The sequence below is a fragment of the Rhinopithecus roxellana genome, chromosome 15 (assembly GCF_007565055.1).
Source record: "Rhinopithecus roxellana isolate Shanxi Qingling chromosome 15, ASM756505v1, whole genome shotgun sequence".
NCBI classification, from domain to species: Eukaryota; Metazoa; Chordata; class Mammalia; order Primates; family Cercopithecidae; genus Rhinopithecus; species Rhinopithecus roxellana.
Window position 1 is genome coordinate 77443524 of NC_044563.1, and position 20217 is coordinate 77463740.

A 20217-nucleotide genomic window follows, 5' to 3' on the forward strand; every position below is an offset into this window, starting at 1 on the left:
TAGGGCCTTGTGTGTCTTGGGGTGGTGCCGGGTGTGGTGGCGTGTGTGTAGTGGAGAGTGTTAGGTCCTCCCTACCAGGTGCCCTTGCAGGGGAACGCCACAGCAGGCAGTCCAGGGACCCCACTGTTAGTCTCATGTTTTTTAACCTCCTCTCTCCCCAGGATCCCTGAAGCCAGGTACAAGCAAGATGGGAGTGGGTCATCTCCGTGGAGAGACAGAGGCTGGTAGGGACTGTTCCTAAAGGGAGGAAGGGATACCAGCCTCCTGAGCCTCGTGTTCCTGTGTTAGTGTCTCAGGCCCTGCCAGGCCTTAGAGACCCTCTTATTGACACTGCCCACTGGATGGGGACCAGAGTTGGACACAGCTTCTGCCGAACCCTCAAATCCCAGCCTAAAGCATGTAACTCAAGACCTACCTGGAACTGAAAGGTCTTCTCAACCTGGGCAGTGTGGTACAATTGAAAGGGTGGGTCTGACCACCTCTCCTGCACCCACGGGAGTCGGCAGAGGTGCGCAGGATCTGCCACTCACCATTCACCATGTGGCCTTGAGGAAGATGCACTCGGGGCCTCAGTTTCCTCATCTGTAAAATGGGGATGTAATTACACCCTCACAATGTAGCTGTGAGTATTCACTGAGAGCACTGCAGAGGGCCTGGTGTGGAGTAGGTCCTCAGGAAAGGTTGGATCCATGTCTCATCAGAGCTAAAAGCCCCAGGAGGAGAGGGGAGCTGGTTTGTCCCCACAAACCCCTGGGATCCCCGGCTCCCCAGCCCCTTGCCCCTCTCTCTAGCCAGACTCTATTGAATTCCCCCTCTTCTCAAATTCGGGGCCAGAAAGCAGTGAAGTAGGAGCAGCCGTAAGTCCGGGCAGGGTCCTGTCCATAAAAGGCTTTTCCCGGGCCGGCTCCCCGCCGGCAGCATGCCCCGCCCTGGCCCGCTCCATCTCCAAAGCATGCAGAGAATGTCTCGGCAGCCCCGCTAGACTGCTCCAACTTGGTGTCTTTCCCCAAATATGGAGCCTGTGTGGAGTCACTGGGGGAGCCGGGGGTGGGGAGGGGAGCCGGCTTCCTCCAGCAGGGAGGGGGCCGAGGAGCAAGCCAGCGGGGGAGGCTGACATCACCACAGCGGCAGCCCTTTAAACCCCTCACCCAGCCAGCGCCCCATCCTGTCTGTCCAAGCCCAGACACAAGTCTTCACTCCTTCCTGCGAGCCCTGAGGAAGCCCTGTGAGTGCACTGGCTGGGGCTTGGAGGGAAGTTGGGCTGGAGATGGACAGGAACAGTGGGTGCATTTCAGGCAGGCTCTCCTGAGGTCCCAGGGGCCAGCTCCTGGCTGGGGAAAAACTCACCTCTCAGCCTGCGTTGGGGGCCCAAACTCCAGGCAGAGTGGGCTGGATCGCTCGTGTCCTGGATCTCTCTCAGACCGGGCAGCCCTGGGCTCATTGGAATGCCTGGGATGACTTGGCTGGTGCAGAGGAATTGATGGTGGAAACCACCGGGGTGAGAGGGAGACTCCCCATCTCAGTCAGCCGCATCCACAGGGTGTGCGTAAGGCTGCAGGCACCGGCTGGTTAGGCCAAGGCTCTGCTGTCTGTCACCCCTCTAGAACCTCCAAGGAGGTGAGGAGTGGGTGAATGCACCTGTGTTGGAGCACGGTGTCCCACTCTGGCGGGTCCCCAGGGCCTGAGCAGCAGCAATAGCCCTGGGACAATGTGAAGGGGCACAGAACTCTTGTATTCCACAGTCTGGGGCAGCAGAGTGTGGAGATGGGAGGTCTGTCCTTCCGACAAGGAGCCTCTTCCACTGTCTGACAGTGGGAGGTCACCCGCACTGTAGCAGAGGGGTGGGGGGCGGGTACTGCCAAGGAGGAGCTTTGGAGTGATGGACAGGGCAGGCCTGGGACCCTTGGTCTTTTCCAAAGCGTAGTTTCCTTTCGAGCTACTATTCCAAAGGTAGCAGTGAGGATGGCGCGCGTTTATGTAGCCGGGCCACTCTGTTTGTCCATGGAGTGGAGAGGAGCCACGCTCCTGCCCTCTCAGAGGTCCAGATGTGCTCACTCCTATTTGGGAAGAGAGAAGGGGCACAGCAGCCCTGCAGGGTCCCCTGGTTCTACTCGTGTTTCTGGGCTTCTGCTGGTAGGGGGTGCCACCTGCCCGTTTGCCCCTGGACTTTCTTTCTCCACTGCCCACTTTCACCTCAGCTCAGGCGAGGGGCCCTGGCAGGAGCCATAGGGCAGGAGGGTCCAAGCCTGTCCATGCTGTCCTGGGAGTGTCTTGAGATGCCCCTGGGTGGGCCGCCCCGTAGTCATCCTTCTCTCCCCCTCCCCACTGGCTCGAAGGTGGGACTGGGGAGGCTTCATCAGAGGACTTTAAAGGATTTCTGGGGATTCTCCACCTTTAGACCCTGACCCAGGAGGAGGAAGGAGAAGGATGGTGGTGCTGGGTGGGAGTGGGGGTGGTGTGTGCTTCATCCTCCCTCTGACCAAAATCCAAATCTTATCTCTAGATCTGGGGGCTGCAGTGTTGTGTACCTGCCACCCTTAGCCTTGCTGCTTTGACCTGTACTGTCTGTTCTGATCCTCCTGAGACTGGAAGCTGGGGGTAGGGGACACACACACTTTACTTTCCATCCTGTTCCTCAGGAGCCCAGCAGGGGTGCAGGAGGGGAAGGCAGGCATGAGGGCAGGTGGAGTGGGGGCAGAAGCAGGGCCAGGGACAGAAGGTAGGTGCCTGTCTGGGACGGTGGTGCAAAAGCTGAAACAGGCTGGGATGGATGGAGGCCAGGATGCAGGGCTACCGAAATCACCTGGTCCCAGCTGGCTTGGGGGTTTGGACCACAGTTCTTTGTGCAGGAGTCCTTGGGTGTTTGGGGAGCGGGGGTGGGACACTTAGGGTGAGGGAGGGATTGGCTGTTTGTAGCTGAACAGTGGAACAGAGCACTGCCTCTGGGGTGTCTGGCATCACTGGCAGGGAGAGGGCTGTCTGGGCCAGAAGCCCGCCTCATCCCCAGTGCTCAGAGAACTGGGTCCTCGGAGGTGGTCCTGCCCCCACTTTACACATAAGGAAACAGACACAAGGAGGAGACGGATGCTCAATGGCAGGCGCTTTGATGAGTCCGTGTGAACGCTGCTGCGTGCTCAGGGGATGATGGTGAGAAGCGGGTGGAGGCTGGAGCGGGCAGCAAGGAACTGACATTTCTAGGTCCGTTTTTCACTCCTTGGTCAAAGGCAGATGCTCTCCCTGGTCATTACCAGGAGCCTGGCTCTGGGCAGCTAGGAACTGACATTTCGAGGAGCTCTGCTAAGGGCTGGGCAGTATGTGAGGGAGTTCACAGACACCGTCCCATTTTCACAGCCCTCTGAGGTCGATAACATAACCCCCACTTCACGGATGAGGAACTGGAGCCCAGAAAGGCTGTCAGCCCTGGGAAAGGAAGGGCAGGACATTGGGCTGGGCAGCTGGCCGGGACCGCTGGGGTGTGATGGTGTTCGCTCTGCTTCCCGCAGGTGGGGTGCCGGTGAGGAGGGGTCTCACCAGAGGGGGGGCCGGGAGAGCGCGCTCTTGCCTCCGTCCTCAGACCAGTGTGTCGCTCCCAACCTCTGACCTCTCTGAGGCCAGGAGATGGGTTTGGCTTCCTTTGGTACCTCTTTTGGAAGTCTCTTCAGACAAACACTGGAGCACCCTAGGGTGCTGTGGTCAGGTTAGTGGCCAGGTCAGGTTCCCGTTCCTGTTCCCAGCCACCCCCATCCATCTGCCCAGGGACCTACCTGCCTGGCCTGCTCTTGCCGCCACCTGTCTCCATGAGTGGGACTCCTGAGCAGTGCCAGGCCCAGGCCCTCAGGGTGGCAGTTGCTGGATGAGGCCGGGCTTCCCATTCCCTGGCAGGCAGACTGTTGGCTCTGGAAGATCCCTGGGGGACTCTGACTTCTTGGTTACTCAGGCTACTCCTTAAGGGTAGCCTTATGAGAGCATAAGGGCATGAGGGGAAGTCAATGGGTAGACCAGGTGTGTCTGGTTCCTCTGAGGAAATGCAGCTTCTTTGCCAAGAGCTCTTGGGCTTTGGTGGCTTCCTAGCCCTTGCCTGGGGTGGGCAAGTTTTAGTCTCTTCAGCTGCAGACCGGAAGCTGAGCTGACCTGAAAAGAGCTGCAGTTCTGGAGTTCCAGCTTCCAGGCCAGGGCCAGCTTCTGGGTGAGAGTGGGAGGTGATGGTTCCTTGAGGCAAAGGCAGTAAACTCTCACACCTGCAGCTGGACAAACGCCCCAGCTGGCTGTATTCTGTGCGGGCAATGTGGCTTCTGGAAGATCTCTCCAGTGGCTCTGTGGCTGGTCTTGGCAAAGAATGTTCTAGCCAAGGGTTGTCAAACTGCCGCTCATGGGCCAAATCCAGCCTGCTGTCTGCTTTTGTAAATAAAGTTTTATTGGAACAAAGCCATGTTCATTTGTTACATATTGTCGATGGCTGCTTTCACACTGCAACAGCAGAGACCACATGGCCTGCAAAGCCTAAACTATGTTCTGTCTTGTCCTTTACAAAAACAGTTTACTGACCCCTGCTCTAGACCTCCAAAGACCTGGTATCCTGTTTCCTGGTGTTCAAGTTCAGAGAGGTGTCTGGACTAGGGGCTGAGCCTCGCCTGAATGGGCAGCGCTGTGACAAGTGTTTAGCATGGCTGGGTACCCTGCACAGAGCTAGAAGGCTGCCTGGCACAGGTGAAAGCAGAGCTGCTCCCTGATCCTCTGACCCTCTGCCCCTCCCTCCTCCACCCTGGCCTGCTTTAGCTCTCCCCAAACATGGCCAACAAGGGTCCTTCCTATGGCATGAGCCGCGAAGTGCAGTCCAAAATCGAGAAGAAGTACGACGAGGAGCTGGAGGAGCGGCTGGTGGAGTGGATCATAGTGCAGTGTGGCCCTGATGTGGGCCGCCCAGACCGTGGGCGCTTGGGCTTCCAGGTCTGGCTGAAGAATGGCGTGGTGAGTGGCACCCTGGGCTGGGGGCTAGGGTGTGCCACCTTGTGAGTCCTGGACTAATCCCTGAGCTGAGTGCTAAGCTGCGTCCTATGCCCTATGCCTGGTAGATTCTAAGCAAGCTGGTGAACAGCCTGTACCCCGATGGCTCCAAGCCGGTGAAGGTGCCTGAGAACCCGCCCTCCATGGTCTTCAAGCAGATGGAGCAGGTGGCTCAGTTCCTGAAGGCGGCTGAGGACTATGGGGTCATCAAGACTGACATGTTCCAGACTGTTGATCTCTTTGAAGGTAGAGAGGAAGAAGGGGTTGGGGGAGGAGGTGGACAGGAGGACAGGGTGCTGGGGCAGGGAGAGGGAATGACCAGAATATGCCACAACTAGGGGTGTGCTCGCCTGCACACAGCAGGGATGGGATATGCTGAGAATAACACGCCACGCTCACAGGGCCCACTGAGAGGCGTCCCTTGAATTGGGGACAGCTCTTGCCCCTGGTTTGGCCATTTTTTTGTGAGAGACGGGGGCAGGCTCTGGCTTGGAGTCTTGTTTATGTGTTCTTGATATTCGTCTCCTCTCTCCTGTCTTCTCACAGGCAAAGACATGGCAGCAGTGCAGAGGACCCTGATGGCTTTGGGCAGCTTGGCAGTCACCAAGAATGATGGGCACTACCGTGGAGATCCCAACTGGTTTATGAAGTATGTGGCCCCCAGGGAGCTTGTGTCTCCACATGGGGTGGGAGGCAGCTTGTGCTAAGGAGCTTGCGGGAAGGATTAGGGGAAGCAGATAGCCAAGAAGGGATGAAGTGGGGGTCTGAGATCGGGAATAACAGGTCCTTAATACTCCTTGACCCCTCCCTTTCCACCCTCCTGCGCTCAGTTTCCCTAGCCTATGAGGCAAGCTAGATTAGGGAAAAAACGTGAAACAGGAAGGCAATGGGATCGAGCTGGGATATAACAGAGGATCAGAAAACAGGTGGAAACACACAGTTCTAGCAAGTCTTTATCCTGGTTCCTCCTTTTCTAGGAAAGCGCAGGAGCATAAGAGGGAATTCACAGAGAGCCAGCTGCAGGAGGGAAAGCATGTCATTGGCCTTCAGATGGGCACCAACAGAGGGGCCTCCCAGGCCGGCATGACAGGCTACGGACGACCTCGGCAGATCATCAGTTAGAGGGGAGAGGGCCAGCCCTGAGCCCTGCCCTCCCCAGCTCCCTGGCTACAGCCATCCCGCTTAGCCTGCCTCACCCACACCTGTGTGGTACCTTCAGCCCTGGCCAAGCTTTGAGGCTCTGTCACTGAGCAACGGTAACTGCACATGGGCAGCTCCTCCCTGTGCCCCCAGCCTTAGCCCAACTTCTTATCTGAAAGCATCACTGCCTTGGCCCCTCCCTCCGGGCTGCCCCCACCACCTCTACTGTCTCCTCCCTGGGCTAAGCAGGGGAGAAGAGGGCTGGGGGTAGCCTGGATGTGGGCTAAGTCCACTGTCCTCCTTGGCGGCAAAAGCCCATTGAAGAAGAACCAGCCCAGCCTGCCCCCTATCTTTTCCTGGAATATTTTTGGGGTTGGAACTCAAAAAAAAAAAAAAAAAAAAAAAAAATACATCAATCTTTTCTCAGGCCTGGCTGGCAGAGTTTGATTTGCTCTGGTCACTTCTGTTAGGGTTCCAGATCTGAGCAGGGGACAGGCAGGCATCTCGGGCTTGTATGTGCTCCTGGCTGCTGTCCTCTGAAGGACCCTTCACGTGCCAAGATTCTGGGGGGGCTCAGATTCTCTCAGAGGAAAACAGGCCATAGAAGAACAGGAGAGTGAATCTTGGGGACCGAAGGGAAAAAGGAGCCACTCAGCAGTGTGCAGCGATTTTGGGGAGACAGAGGAAAGGAGAGATTGCAAGTGGCAGAATTGTTTGGAAGGTTTTTATTTTGGAAAAGCTGTGCAGAAAAAAATTCAAGAAAATGTTGCTGTGAGAAGAGAAAAACAAATCTTAAGCATTAAAAAAAAATTCAACCAACTAGCTCAGAAGAGGGGAGAAGGCCAAGGTTGAGAGAAGAGTCACAGCCTGTCAGGCAGATAGTTGGCCTCCAGCGGGAAGGCCATTTCCCTGAGCACTTGCAGAGGAAGACAGGGTGGTGGCAGGACTGGAGTGGCGGTGGCTCCCAAGGCTCTCTCCTCCAACATGTGCGTCTGCCATCTGCTCTGCAGTCCTGCCACAGGATTCCCTAGTGAAGCAGCTCAGGCCTGGGGGAGCCGTGTGTATCCCAGCTGTGCCAGCAGCATCATACCAATCGTGGGGGCGGAGGTGAAGGAGCCAGGGGTTCATTCAAGGTTGGCTTCTGATCAGGCATCTTGGGAATGGATGATGGAGGTAGCCGCTTTCAGGACAGGGATGTCCAGGGGCTCCTCCAGCCTCTACCCCAAAGTCCTCTTCCCAAGTGACCCCAGTGACGTTTCCATTGAGATGCGCTCCTGGCTATGGCAGGCATCTTCTTAACTCATGTGTGGGTGGGGGTCCCCCATGTGTGGGGAACCTAGGCAACCGGCTTGGCCCAAGAGAGATGAGGATGGAGGCAACCCAAAGGCGGCACCAATCCCCTGTCCAACACCTTCTCACCGAAGTTCCCGTTTGGCTGGAGGAAGACCCTGTGGCTCTGACCAGACTTCTCTGGCAGCAATCCTCTGCCATTTGTATCTTAAGAAGGCCCTCACCCTCTTTGAGTGGAGTCAGAAGATGCCTCAGATTCCAGATGTAAGCATCAGGGCTGCTTTCTCTCAAGAGCTCCCTAATTTTAAGAAGAGCCTGTCCCACACTGTCAGGCCCTGAGGTCAGCAGATCTGTTCCTCCTTCCCGTGCAGTAGGTCTTGGTGCTGATGAGGGCAGTCCAGGGTGCTCTTGTTCTGAGACAGGCTCCAGTCCCCTTGCTCCAGCAGGTCTGGGACAAGGAGGTCAGAGGTGGTGGGAGGGCCCCTGCTCTCTGTTTCCACTTCATCTGGATCCTTGCTGCTGCAGAGTGGCACTGATTCCAGCTCTGTCCCTTCCTCCTTGGCTTTCCGGCTCCGATGGGGCCAGTGGCAGGGTCCACTCCTACAAACTTGGTTGGAAGCCACGTTCCTCTGGCTCAAATATACTTCCAGCATGTAGTAAACAGTCCAGAAGACGGTGAAACAGCCTACCAGCACCAGGGTCTGGGGTTGAGGCAAGCACCTACGTGAGGCGCTATTTCCCGAAGCCTACAGCCTTTCTCAGCCCAGGACAATGAGCTCAGAAAGTCTTTTTCCTTCTAGGGATTGCCTTTTTCACACATACTCTTCCCCCTCCCCCTTCCCCTGACAAGACCTGTCCTATAAGAGTTAGGCTAGCAGGGTAGGAGCAATGCTATGAAACCACTGCTGGGACCCAGGTCTTCCCAGTCCTTCGCCACGCAGGTCACCCTGAGAAGCACGCTAAGAACTCCATGCCCAAGACAGGACACTCCTGTCTACCCGCAGCTTGAGTCTTGGCCCTAGTACCTTGAGGGTGTTGGGGGTGATGGCGTAACCATCTTCCTCAGGAATTTTCAGCCCCGGTGGGCAGGGCAGGGCGAAGTCATCGTGCAGGTATTTTCCACTCATGGCACTCTCTAGCAGGCTGTGGAGAATAAGAGGATGCCCCACTGACTGTGATTCCTGTACCATCTGCCCTCACCCATCTTCCCCTCCTACAGCTGAAGACAGGGAAGCCCCACAGCAAAAAGGAGAGGCCCAGACTGAGTTCCCAGCCCAGGGCTCCAGTCTCCCAGCTTGAGGCTGGAGCTGGGAAACAGCTGGGGTTCAGAGGGCGATGGGCTCCCTAGGCGGCCCTTCCCCTGTGAGTGGCCTTCCATCTGACACATGCAGCTTTACCCACCTTTGTCTGTCCCTGATGTCTACTGGACTCCACACAGAGCCATATAGGGTCAGCTGCCATTGCCGGAGGATGCCGACCTGGAATGACTCATCCCCTAGGGCAGCAAGGGGCAGCTCGTGAGCCACGCCCCTCTGTCAGCCATGCCAAACAGCAGAGGCCCTGCCCACCCTGCCACCCAAAGGGGCTCAGGCCACATGGTCTGTTCTAGGAGCTGCCTCACTCTGTCCCACTGACCCCAGGGTCTGCAGAAGAGCCTCACTGGGTGCCCCTAGGGATGGAAAAGATTGAAAGGTTGTGCTCCAGAACAGAGTCTTGCTTTTCTCTCCCATATTTTGGGGGTTCAGCTGGGATTCTGCTTGGAAAAAATGTCTTTCTACCAAATTAAAGAAAGCTTTGAAAACCACTGGCCTAGGGAATGTCTAACTTGACTGGAGGATGGGAGGGTTGAGCTCAATTTCCAGTCTATACGCTGATAGTAAAGATACTCAAAATTCATGGATATTGTGGCCTTCACTTATGGTGACCTTCCACAAGTCACCTCAAACCTCTGGGCCAGTTTAAAAAAAAATGGTGAAATGAGTCCTGCCCTTGCCTGCCTACCGGGACTGGCCGAAGGATGGTTATACGTAAAAGGAATTGAAATGTGGTTTCAACAAGGACTTTTTGTTGCTATCCTAGGAAAAATGGGTGGGTCACTCCTCCAAGGAATATGAGAGGCAGTATAAAGGAACAGTTTCAATAGCAATGCCCATTTCAAGGATGGGGCACACTCTTGGCATCAACCCTCTTGGTCCAGTGGCAACCCTATATATTGCCCACGGGACACTTTCTGTGGGGACTCTGAGATGCAGAGGGACCAGATAACAAGCAGGAAAGGCAGGGCCTGGTGAGGGCACGAGGCTCACCGACATCCCTGACAACAAGCCTGTAGGTCCCTCGGGCTCTCTCCCCCCAGCATCGCACAGTGGAGAAGGTCCAGTCATTGAAGCCGTTGGGATCCCTGAGGAAAGAACACAGCAGAAACAGGTGGAAGGCGTGGGCCAGAGAGCTGACCTTCCCCCAGCAACACTTTCTTCCTGTAGTAGCCATGGAAATGTGGGAGGGTGCCCTGAGGGGTTCTCAGGTGCCCCTTGCCCCTGGGGTCTCATGGAAGGAGAAACTTGTGTTAACGTGATGTGGTGGAATAAGCAAGCATGGGGTGTGCACAGGCTTGGAACCCCATGGATCTAGGTTTATTCTTATTCTCTTGGGCACTTACTAGCTCCATGACTTGTTTCGTCTTTTTTTTTTTTTTTTTTTTTTTTTTAGAGACAGGGTCTCACTCTGTTACCCAAGCTGGAGTGCAGTGGCATGATCACAGCTCACTGCAGCCTTGACTTCCTGGGCTCAAGTGATCCTCCCACCGCAGTCTCCTGAGCAGCTGGGACTATAGGCATATACCACCATGCTCGGCTAATCTTTAAATTCTTTGTAGAGAGGGTCTCACTTTGTTGCCCAGGCTGGTCTTGAACTCCTGGCTTCAAGTGATTCTCCTGCCTTGACCTCCCAAAGTGCTGGGATTACCGGTGTGAGGCACCATGCTCGGCCAGTTTCCTCATTTGTAAAAAGAGGTTACAAAGTCTAATCTACGGGATTCTTAGAAGGATTAGAGAACGTGTATGTGAGGTGCAGGGCCTAGCACTTGAAAAAGGCATGTGATGAAAGGCTTCCAGCTGCCAGGGATAGCCAGTGCCACAGTAGTTTAGGACAGTGCCAGGATCCACTTCTCCCATTTCTTTTCCTTGGAAAGGCCCTTGCTGCAAAGGTTGCTCAGGCCTTGGGTGGGTGTACGTACGAGTCCATACTGCGGGGGGCACCGATGAGGGACATCATGCCGCTGGGGCAGAACAACTTCAGTTCCAAGCTGCCGCGCCGTGGGTGAGTGATGGAGACTGTCACTGCCACATGCTCCAGGGTCTTCAGCCCCGACATCTCCAGGTCCATCCTGCTGACTGTGGAAAGTCAGGCTGGGCAGCTGGGAAACCAGCCCACAACCACGCCTTCACTTCACCCCCATGTAGACAAAGACACACGCTCACTGAAGCCACATATAAATGTCTACGGCGACCCTAACTGGGACCTCGCCTGTACTAGTAAATGGAATGGAGTTGCTGCTCTCAAGTTTACAACATAGCTTCGAGTCTAGTTGGGAAGACAGCACATACCCAAGACATAATATAAGAATCCAGTAGAGCAACTTCAATCATTTGTACATCCAAAAAATTATTTACTGGATACCTCCTACATTTCAGGCACTGTACTAGATGCTGGGAATATAAAGATAAGACAGGCATGGTCCCTGTCTTCTACCTGCAAGTGGAAAATGATATGGTATGGGAAACATACATAATTGATAAGGGAAGATAAATAAGTCTGATGGTTTTAGGCACACAGCAGTGAGATCCAATGAAGGAAATGAATACAGATTGGTAGAGAGGGTTGGTAGAGGGCATTGCAGGCAGTGGAAAAGGCGTGAACAAAGATGGGTGAAAATGCACACATCTCACTGAAGACTATGCACAGTTAATTTTTTTAAAAATGCTGGTGGATAAATTTCAATGAAATTATGTGAGTGAAAACAACCTCGAAAGAAGCATATAGCCGGGTGTGGTGGTGTGCACCTGTGGTCCCACTACTGGGGAGGGTGAGGTGGGAGGATCGCTTGAGCCTGGAAGGTGGAGGCTGCAGTGAGCCATGCTCATGCCACCACACTCCAGCCTGGGCAACAGAACAAGACTCTGTCTCAAAGAAAAAAAGAAAGAAAAATGACGCGTAGCACACAATTCCATTTACGTGATGTTAATTGAAGTAACATACCTGCAGAGATAGAGAACAGATAAATGGGTGCCAGGGGCCAGGGACAAGGGAGGGGATGGGTGTCGCCAGAAAGGGGTAACACAAAGGAGTCTTGTGATAATGGAATGGTTCCAGATCTTGTTTGTGGTGGTAGTTATGCAACGCTACATGTGATAAAATTGTATACAGCTACACACGCGCATATATAAATATTGACAGCATGTATATCTGGTGAACTCTGAATAAATGCTATGGATTGTACCAATGTCTATTTCTTGGTTTTGATATTATACTTTAATTGTGTGAAACATTAAGATTGGGAGAAGGGTGCATGGAACTTCCCTTGTACATTTCTTTGAAACTTCCTGTAAATCTACAATTATTTAAAAAAAAAAAGAAAAAAAAAGAAAAAAAAACTACTGAAGTGGAAGACTCAACTGGAGACTATTAAGAAATTAAGCTGTACGGCCGGGCACGGTGGCTCAAGCCTGTAATTCCAGCACTTTGGGAGGCCGAGACGGGCGGATCACGAGGTCAGGAGATCGAGACCATCCTGGCTAACATGGTGAGGATCACGAGGTCAGGAGATCGAGACCATCCTGGCTAACATGGTGAAACCCCGTCTCTACTAAAAATACAAAAACTAGCCGGGCGAGGTGGCGGGCGCCTGTAGTCCCAGCTACTCCGGAGGCTGAGGCAGGAGAATGGCGTAAACCCGGGAGGCGGAGCTTGCAGTGAGCTGAGATCCGGCCACTGCACTCCAGCCCGGGCGACAGAGCGAGACTCCGCCTCAAAAAAAAAAAAAAAAAAAAAAAGAAATTAAGCTGTAATGAGAACAATTCTTTTTCTTTTTCTTTGTTTTGTTTTGAGACAGAGTCTCTCTCTGTCGCCAGGCTGGAGTGCAGTGGCATGATCTTGGCGGCTCACTGCAACCTGTCTTCTGGGTTCAAGCGATTCTCCTGCCTCAGCTTCCCAAGTAGCTGGGACTACAGGTGCTCGCCACCACGGCCACCTAATTTTTGTATTTTTAGTAGAGATGGGGTTTCACCATGTTGGCCAGGATGGTCTCGATCTCTTGACCTCATGATCCACCCACCTCGACCTCCCAAAGTGCTGGGATTACAGGCGTGAGTCACTACACCTGGCCGAGAGCAATTCTTTTTAAGTACCCTTTCTTCCATTAATTTATTCCAGGCTAGACATGGTGGCTCACTCCTGTAATCCCAGCACTTTGGGAGGCTGAGGCAGGAGGATCGCTTTAGCCTGGGAGACATCATCTTTACAAAAAATTTAAAAATTATCTGGATATAGTGGTAAGCACCGGTGGTCCCAGCTACTCAGGAGGTTGAGTGTGAGAGGATAGTTTGAGCCTGGAAGGCTGAGGCTGCAATGAACCGTGATTGTGCCTCTACACTGTAGCCTGGGCAACAGAGTGAGATCCTGTCTCCAAAAAAAAAAAAAAATTACTCCAATATGCAAGGCAGAGTGCAATACCTTCATTTTACAGACACAGTAGCTCAGAGAGGTACTGAAAGTAGAGACTAGATAACCTAGGGCGGGAAGCGCTTTAAAGATTTTTGTTTTAAATAAGCAACTAAGAGCTACTATAGATGACTGAGCAAGGACAGGGGTTTCTGTTTGTTTGTTTGTTTGTTTGTTTTTTGAGACGGAGTCTAGCTCTGTCACCCAGGCTGGAGTGCAGTGGCTAGATGCTTGGCTCACTGCAACCTCTGCCTCCTGGGTTCAAGCGAGTCTCCTGCCTCAGCCTCCAAAGTAGCTGGGATTACAGGCGCATGACAACATGCCCAGTTAATTTTTTGTAGTTTTCGTAGAGACGGGGGTTTCACTGTGTTGGCCAGGCTGGTCTCAAACTCCTGACCTCAGGTGATCCACCTGCCTTGGCCTCCCAAAGTGCTGGGATTACAGGCACGAGCCACCACGCCCAGCCTCATTTTCTATAATTCCATCTGTCACCTCTTCAAAGGCAATGTCCTGTTTCTTTGAAAACAACCTCTCCCTTCCACTTCCCCACTCTCTTCTTGACCCCCTCATTTTCCCACAACCCCTCAAGTTCCTTTCTCCTAATTGGCTGAGATTCCACGGCTCATCCAACATGTGTGTTTACATTCTCAAGCTCCCTTCGCCTTCTGTCCTTTCACAGCAATGTTTGACAAAAGTCAAACACTGGCTCAGCCTCGTTATCCATCTTCTTGGCTGGACCTTTTTACTAGCGCCTTTCCTACTACAAATGAAAAACAAAAACAAATAAACCCTTTCTCAACTCTTCACTTTCTTCCACCTACCAGTGGAGCCACCCGGTAGGGTTCTAATCCCAGCTCTGCCACTTATTAGCTGGGAGAACTGTTTCCTCATCTGTAAAATGGGGCCAGTAACAATACCTACTTCATAGGGTTGAGACGAGGATTAAATAGTTAATATACCTAACGCGTTCAGAATGGTACCTAGCTAATGTTAAGGCTACATATGCGTTAGACATTATTTATTTTCCTTTATTGTCAAAATTCTTGAGAAAACTGTTTAGATTCACTATGGCTACTTCTTACCTTCCCAATTGTCCCTGACATTTTTTTTCTATCAAAATAGTATGCAAGAATTTAAATGTAAGTTGGCGCTAAAGTGCTTATAATGAAAAAAACAATTCCCTACCACCTTTGTGATCTACTCCCCAGAAGCAAACTTTTAAAAATTGTTTTTAATTGTTTTCTTCTGGGATCTACTTTCGTGTTTCTAAACAGTAAGTGTTATGGATATTTCATGGCTTATCAATTTGAGACATTATGTATTGACTTTCAATTATGGCAGATGAGAATTTAACAAATCATGCCCACACCTTTTCCCCAACTGTCTTCACAAAATAATTACATCACATTTTTTTTCTTTTTTTTTTCAGACAGAGTCTTGCTTTGTCACCAGACTGACTGGAGTGCAGTGGTATGATCTCAGCTCACGGCAACCTCTGCCTCCCAGGCTCAAGCCATACTACCACCTCAGCCTCCCTAGTAGCTGGGGACTATAAGTGTGCACCACCATGCCCAGCTAACTTCTGTATTTTTTTGCAGAGACAAGGTTTTGCCATTGTTAGCGAGGTTGGTCTTGAACTCATGAGCTCAAGCGATCTGTCTGCCTCAGCCTCCCAAAGTGCTGGGATTAGAGGCATGAGCCACTGTGCCCGGCCACCAGTTTCTTTGAGAAGCCTTCCCTTTCTTCCCTAGCAGCAGGAGACATCTCTGCTGCGCTCTCAGAGCACCTGTGTTGTCCCTGTTGCAGTGTCTACAACACTGCACTATGCCTGTAAACCTGATTGTCTTCCCTACCAGGTTGGGAGCTTGTTGAAGGCAGGAACAGTGTCTTATCCCTGAGTCTCTAGAACTTAATACAGTGCCTGGGATGAAGCAGGCCTCGAATATTAGTAGAATGAATAAGTCGATTGAGAGATATTTCACAGAAAAAAAACAAAAAGATTAAATTGCAAGGGAACGGGTTGGGGAAGACCTGGGGAGAGGCGAGGGATATAAAGGGATGAAAAACTCTTGAGTTTCAAGTTTGGGGGCCTAGGGAATGGTGATGGCACTGACATAAATGGGAAAATCTTAGAAAGCAAGCCAGCTCACTATTCACAGTAGCAAAGACTTGGAATCAACCCAAATGTCCATCTGTGACAGACTGAATTAAGAAAATGTGGCACATATACACCATGGAATACTATGCAGCCACAAAAAAGGATGAGTTTGCATCCTTTGTAGGGACATGGATGCAGCTGGAAACCATCATTCTTAGCAAACTATCACAAGAACAGAAAACCAAACACCGCATGTTCTCACTCATAGGTGGGAACTGAACAATGACATCACTTGGACTCGGGAAGGGGAACATCACACATCGGGGCCTATCATGGGGAGGGGGGAGGGGGGAGGGATTGCATTGGGAGTTATACCTGATATAAATGACGAATTGATGGGTGCTGACGAGTTGATGGGTGCAGCACACCAACATGGCACAAGTATACATATGTAACAAACCTGCACGTTATGCACATGTACCCTAGAACTTAAAGTATAATTAAAAAATAAATAAATAAATAAATAAATAAATAAAAGAAAGAAAGCCAGCTTTTGAGAGGTGATAGTGAGATCTAAAATTTTGTACACAGTAAGTGTAATGCATTGATGCAACATCAACAGCACACAGTGATTTAGGAACAGAAAGATGATGGAAAATATTCATGGTATAGTTAGAGGGGAGCAGTGATGTGGCAGAGAAGGGGCTTACAGGGGAGAAATGACATGTTATGGAACAGAATAGAATCCCAAAAGGAGAAGAATCCCAAAAGGAGTGCTTGTCTGTGTTCGCAGTGTACATAGTGGCATGCTACATCCATTTACTTCTTGGTGTGGATGGGGACTTGGGTGGCAGTGCAAATGAGTACCCTAGTACTCTCTCTACCAGAATTAAATGAGTCAGTGCATTAAATGAGCTAATGCCGAGAACACTGCTTGGCACATAAAAAGCATCTTGTTATTTGGCCTTTGGTAAATTGGAATGTTTTTCTTTTTTTTTTTTTTTTTGAGACGGAGTCTTGCTCTGTCGCCCAGGCTGGAGTGCAGTAGCGCGATCTCGGCTCACTGCAAGCTCCGCCTCCCGGGTTCACGCCATTCTCCTGCCTCAGCCTCCCGAGTAGCTGGGACTAGAGGTGCCCATCACCACGCCCGGCTAATTTTTTGTATTTTTAGTAGAGACGGGGTTTCACTGTGTTAGTCAGGATGGTCTCAATTTCCTGACCTCGTGATCACCTCGGCCTCCCAAAGTGCTGCGATTACATACGTAAGCCACCGTGCCTGGACTATTTGCCCATAATCTTATGGAAGCTATGCTCTAGTTTCTCATCCTTTCCACTGGTGAAGGATCAGAATAAGAGATTTAGGTTGAGGACTCATTTGCGGAGAAGTGGTAGCTAAGGTCATAAACACAGCTGCACTGTCGAGGAGGATGATGTAGAGTGAGGAAAAAGTCAGGAAACAAGCCTTCGAAGACACTCACAGTTCGGGAGCACAAAACAAGTGCCTCAGGCAGAGAGGGCAGAGGAGAGCTATGGAGACAAGAAGGCCACAGAAGCTACAGGAGGAGAGAGGTTGCAACAAAGGCCTCATTGATAGGGTCAGAGCGACAAGAATATTAAAAAGGATGAACCCTGAACCAACCCCTAAACCGGTGAGGAAAGGGGCACTATGGGTAAGAAAGCAAGTCTTCAGTGGCAGAGGGAGTGTGTGAGAAAGGGGAGAAATTGCTTCAGTTCATGCATTTGAAAAGTTTCCTGGTTCGAGGCGGCAGGGACTTGCATTTGAAGGCAGAAAGGAAGAATCAGCAGAGAGGGAAATATTGGTTAAAGAGGGAAGACCTGGAGAGGAGAAGAAACAGGACTCACTGCATAGGCAGAGGCTTAGCCAGTATCCTCAAGACTGCAAACAACAACAAAAGGAGAGATGCAAGTGGGAGTTCAGGCACCTTCTCATCACAGACTCTGAGCCCCACTCTCCCTCCTACCCTCAGGTAGAGACTTCAGACCAGTGTCAGGTCTAAAAAACCCAAGGGGCCCCAATCCCTTCTCCCTCATCACCTCCTGTCAATGGGGAGAGATGAAGATCTGTCTTGCTTTTTAGCAGCACTTCTCAATATGGCAGCCTGTAGCCACATATGACTATCTAAATTAAAATGAAGTATAATAAAACTAAAATTTAGCTCCTTAGTCATATTAGCCTTATTATTATTATTATTATTATTATTATTTGAGATGGAGTCTTACTCTGTCATCCAGGCTGGAGTGCAATGGCGCAATCTCAGCTCACTGCAACCTCTGCCTCCCAGGTTCAAGCGATTCCCCTGCCTCAGCCTGTTGAATAGCTGGGACTACAGGCATGTGCCACCGTGCCTGGCTAATTTTTTTTTTTTTTGAGACAGAGTCTTGCTCTGTTGCCTAGGCTGGAGTGCAGTGGGCACTATCTCGGTGCACTGCAAGCTCCGCCTCCCGGGTTCACGCCATTCTCCTGCCTCAGCCTCCCGAGTAGCTGGGACTGCAGGCACCCATCACCACGCCCGGCTAATTTTTTGCATTTTTAGTAGAGACGGGGTTTCATTGTGTTAGCCAGGATGGTCTTGATCTCCTGACCTCGTGATCCACCCGCCTCGGCTTCCCAAAGTGTTGGGATTACAGGCGTGAGCCACCGTGCCCAGCCAATTTTTGTATTTTTTTTTTTTTAATAGAGTTGGGGTTTCACTATGTTGGCCAGGCCGGTCTTGAACTCCTGACCTCAAGTGATCCGTGCCCCTCTTGGCCTCCCAAAGTGGTGGGAGTATAGGCCGGGTATGAGCTACCGCACCTAGCCTACTATTATTTTTGAGACAAGGTCTTGCTCTGTCACCCAGCATAGAGGGTGCAGTAGTGCAACCATGGCTTACTGCAGCCTTGACATCCTGGGCTCAAGCAATCCTTCCACCTCAGCCTCCTAGGAGGCATGTACCACCACACCTGGCTAATTTTATTTTTTGTAGAGATAAGGTCTCACTGTGTTGTTCAGCCTGGTCTTGAACTCATGAGAGTAAACAATGCTCCTGCCTCGTCTTCCCAAAGGGATTACAGGTGTGAGCCACCATGCCTGGCCAACTGGTCACGTTTTAAATGTTCAATAGACTCAGATGGCTAGTGATCACTGAACTGAGCAGCATGGACATAGAACAATTCCATCATTGCAGAAAACTCTTTGGGACAATGCTACTCTAGAGTCTTAGAGGTATTTCACCTCCTCTTCTATCTCAGGGATGTTCAGCTCCCTCTGCTTTATAAAAAGTTCACTCTCGGCTGGGTGCGGTGGCTCATGCCTGTAATCCCAGCACTTTGGGAGGCCGAGGCGGGCGGATCACGAGGTCTGGAGATCGAGACCATCCTCCTGGCTAACACGGTGAAACCCTGTCTCTACTAAAAATACAAAAACAAAAATTAGCAGGGCGTGGTGGTGCACGCCTGTAGTCCCAGCTACTCGGAGGCTGAGGCAGGAGAATGGCGTGAACCCAGGAGGCGGAGCTTGCAGTGAGCCAAGATTGCGCCACTGCACTCCAGCCTGGGTGAGAGTGAGACTCTGTCTCAAAAAAAACAAACAAAAAAAAAGTTAACTCTCTAGCCCCCAGACACTGAATCAACCAGGTCCTGGAGGAGAACAACCATAACTTGGCTGCCAAAGGGGTTAATTGACTGCCTGGGACTGAGCTGCTCAACTTTCATTTTTTTTTTTTTTTTTTTGAGAAGGAGTCTCACTCTGTCACACAGGCTGGAGTACAGTGGCGCAATCTCGCGATCTCAGCTCACTGCAACCTCCGCCTCCCAGGTTCAAGTGATTCTCCTGCCTCAGCCTCCTGAGTAGCTGGGATTATAGGCACATGCCACCACACCCGACTAATTTTGTATTTTTAGTGGAGATGGGGTTTCACCATGTTGGTCAGGCTGGTCTCAAACTCCTGACCTCAGGTGATTTGCCCACCTCGGCCTCCCAAAGTTCCCAAAGTGCTAGGATTATAGGCATGAGCCAGGGTACCTGGCTCAACTCTCATTTTAACTGGACTTATTTCCTTCAACCTCCAAGCAAGCCCACAAACTTATTCGTTCTGTTTTGTCTGCTCAGAGGAAAATGTGGTCGTGTTGGAGGAGAAGACAACTTCACTGGCTCTGAAAAGCCAATGAAAATAGTACTTTGCAAAAAGTTGTGAATAACTCTGCATGTCAAAATTACTCAAGGCAAAAAAAAAAAAAAAAAAAAATTCCCCCACGGAGCTGGGGGTAGGGAAAACTCTAGTAAAACTTTTGCTTGCTGCCCTTCCAATAGGTAAAGGGCTCCATTAGCCAAACTCCCTAAATCTTTCCCTCCCTTCTCTTAATCCTGCTTTCTCCACTAGGCCACCTCCCACTCTTCTCCACCCAGGCAATCTGTCCTTCTTTCTCTTACTTTTTAGTGACAAGCAAGCAGTTGCCAGATGCCTCAATGCCTAGGGTAGACATTCCGTGGCAACGTCCCCTGGTCAGCTGGAAGCAGAGGATGACGAAGCTGGGGAGAACATATTACTCTTTTAAGTCACTGCCCTCATTTGACAGATGCGACGGAAAATAGCCGTGGATGGAAGGTGAAGTTGAAGGCACACTATCTCTAAGACACGCAAGCGCAAAGCCAGGGGGTTCCAAAAGAACTGCATTCCTGGAAATGTGTCTGAACTTCTCTGACTTGGCTGATGCCTTATGCCCTTTCCAAGATAACATTCCTTTTACGGGAAATGAAGTGACTGGCCCAGGGGTTTCATTCCACGTGGAGGGAAATTGGGCAAGTGCTGGACGTGGTTAGGAGAGAGAAAACTCAGTTCTTCTCAGTGCAACCTCCACCCGAGGGAAGCTACCCCTCATCCTCCCTTCTGAGTAACCTTCTCTGGCCATCCCTTCTCCTGCCATGGCTCTCGATTGAGCACTTTCTAGGAGGACAGAAAAAGTGA

General features: G+C 51.4%; 2 protein-coding genes across 6 annotated transcripts in view; one reads left to right on the plus strand and one right to left on the minus strand.

The window, feature by feature from the left end:
* Window positions 1-965: 965 nt before the first annotated feature.
* On the plus strand, window positions 966-6585 carry TAGLN (transgelin). The gene is made up of 5 exons (XM_010367408.2): window positions 966-1225; window positions 4777-4968; window positions 5073-5250; window positions 5551-5653; window positions 5982-6585. The coding sequence occupies exons 2-5, from the start codon at window positions 4789-4791 to the stop codon at window positions 6124-6126; spliced, it is 606 nt and encodes a 201-aa protein (XP_010365710.1). The 5' UTR covers window positions 966-1225; window positions 4777-4788; the 3' UTR covers window positions 6127-6585.
* Window positions 6586-6854: 269 nt separating this feature from the next.
* The window catches only part of PCSK7 (proprotein convertase subtilisin/kexin type 7), a 29354-nt gene continuing 15991 nt past the window's right edge, over window positions 6855-20217 (minus strand). For 3 of the 5 annotated variants that reach the window (XM_030917383.1, XM_030917385.1, XM_030917381.1), the window contains exons 13-17: window positions 10670-10826; window positions 9741-9835; window positions 8836-8929; window positions 8460-8577; window positions 7776-8135 (exon numbers count right to left, since the gene is read on the minus strand). In XM_030917383.1, the coding sequence (XP_030773243.1) occupies window positions 7776-8135; window positions 8460-8577; window positions 8836-8929; window positions 9741-9835; window positions 10670-10826 (824 nt within the window). Of the gene's footprint in view, window positions 8136-8459; window positions 8578-8835; window positions 8930-9740; window positions 9836-10669; window positions 10827-20217 lie in introns of all 5 variants that reach the window. The other 2 variants (XM_030917384.1, XM_030917380.1) reach the window with 1 other exon arrangement.

Excerpts from the sequence above, each read along its gene's own strand:
- TAGLN (XM_010367408.2), top strand. The coding sequence starts at position 4,789 with ATGGCCAACAAGGGTCCTTCCTATGGCATGAGCCGCGAAGTGCAGTCC. Across the intron at positions 4,969-5,072 it reads TCTGGCTGAAGAATGGCGTG|ATTCTAAGCAAGCTGGTGAA; the intron begins GTGAGTGGCACC and ends TATGCCTGGTAG. Across the intron at positions 5,654-5,981 it reads GATCCCAACTGGTTTATGAA|GAAAGCGCAGGAGCATAAGA; the intron begins GTATGTGGCCCC and ends CTCCTTTTCTAG.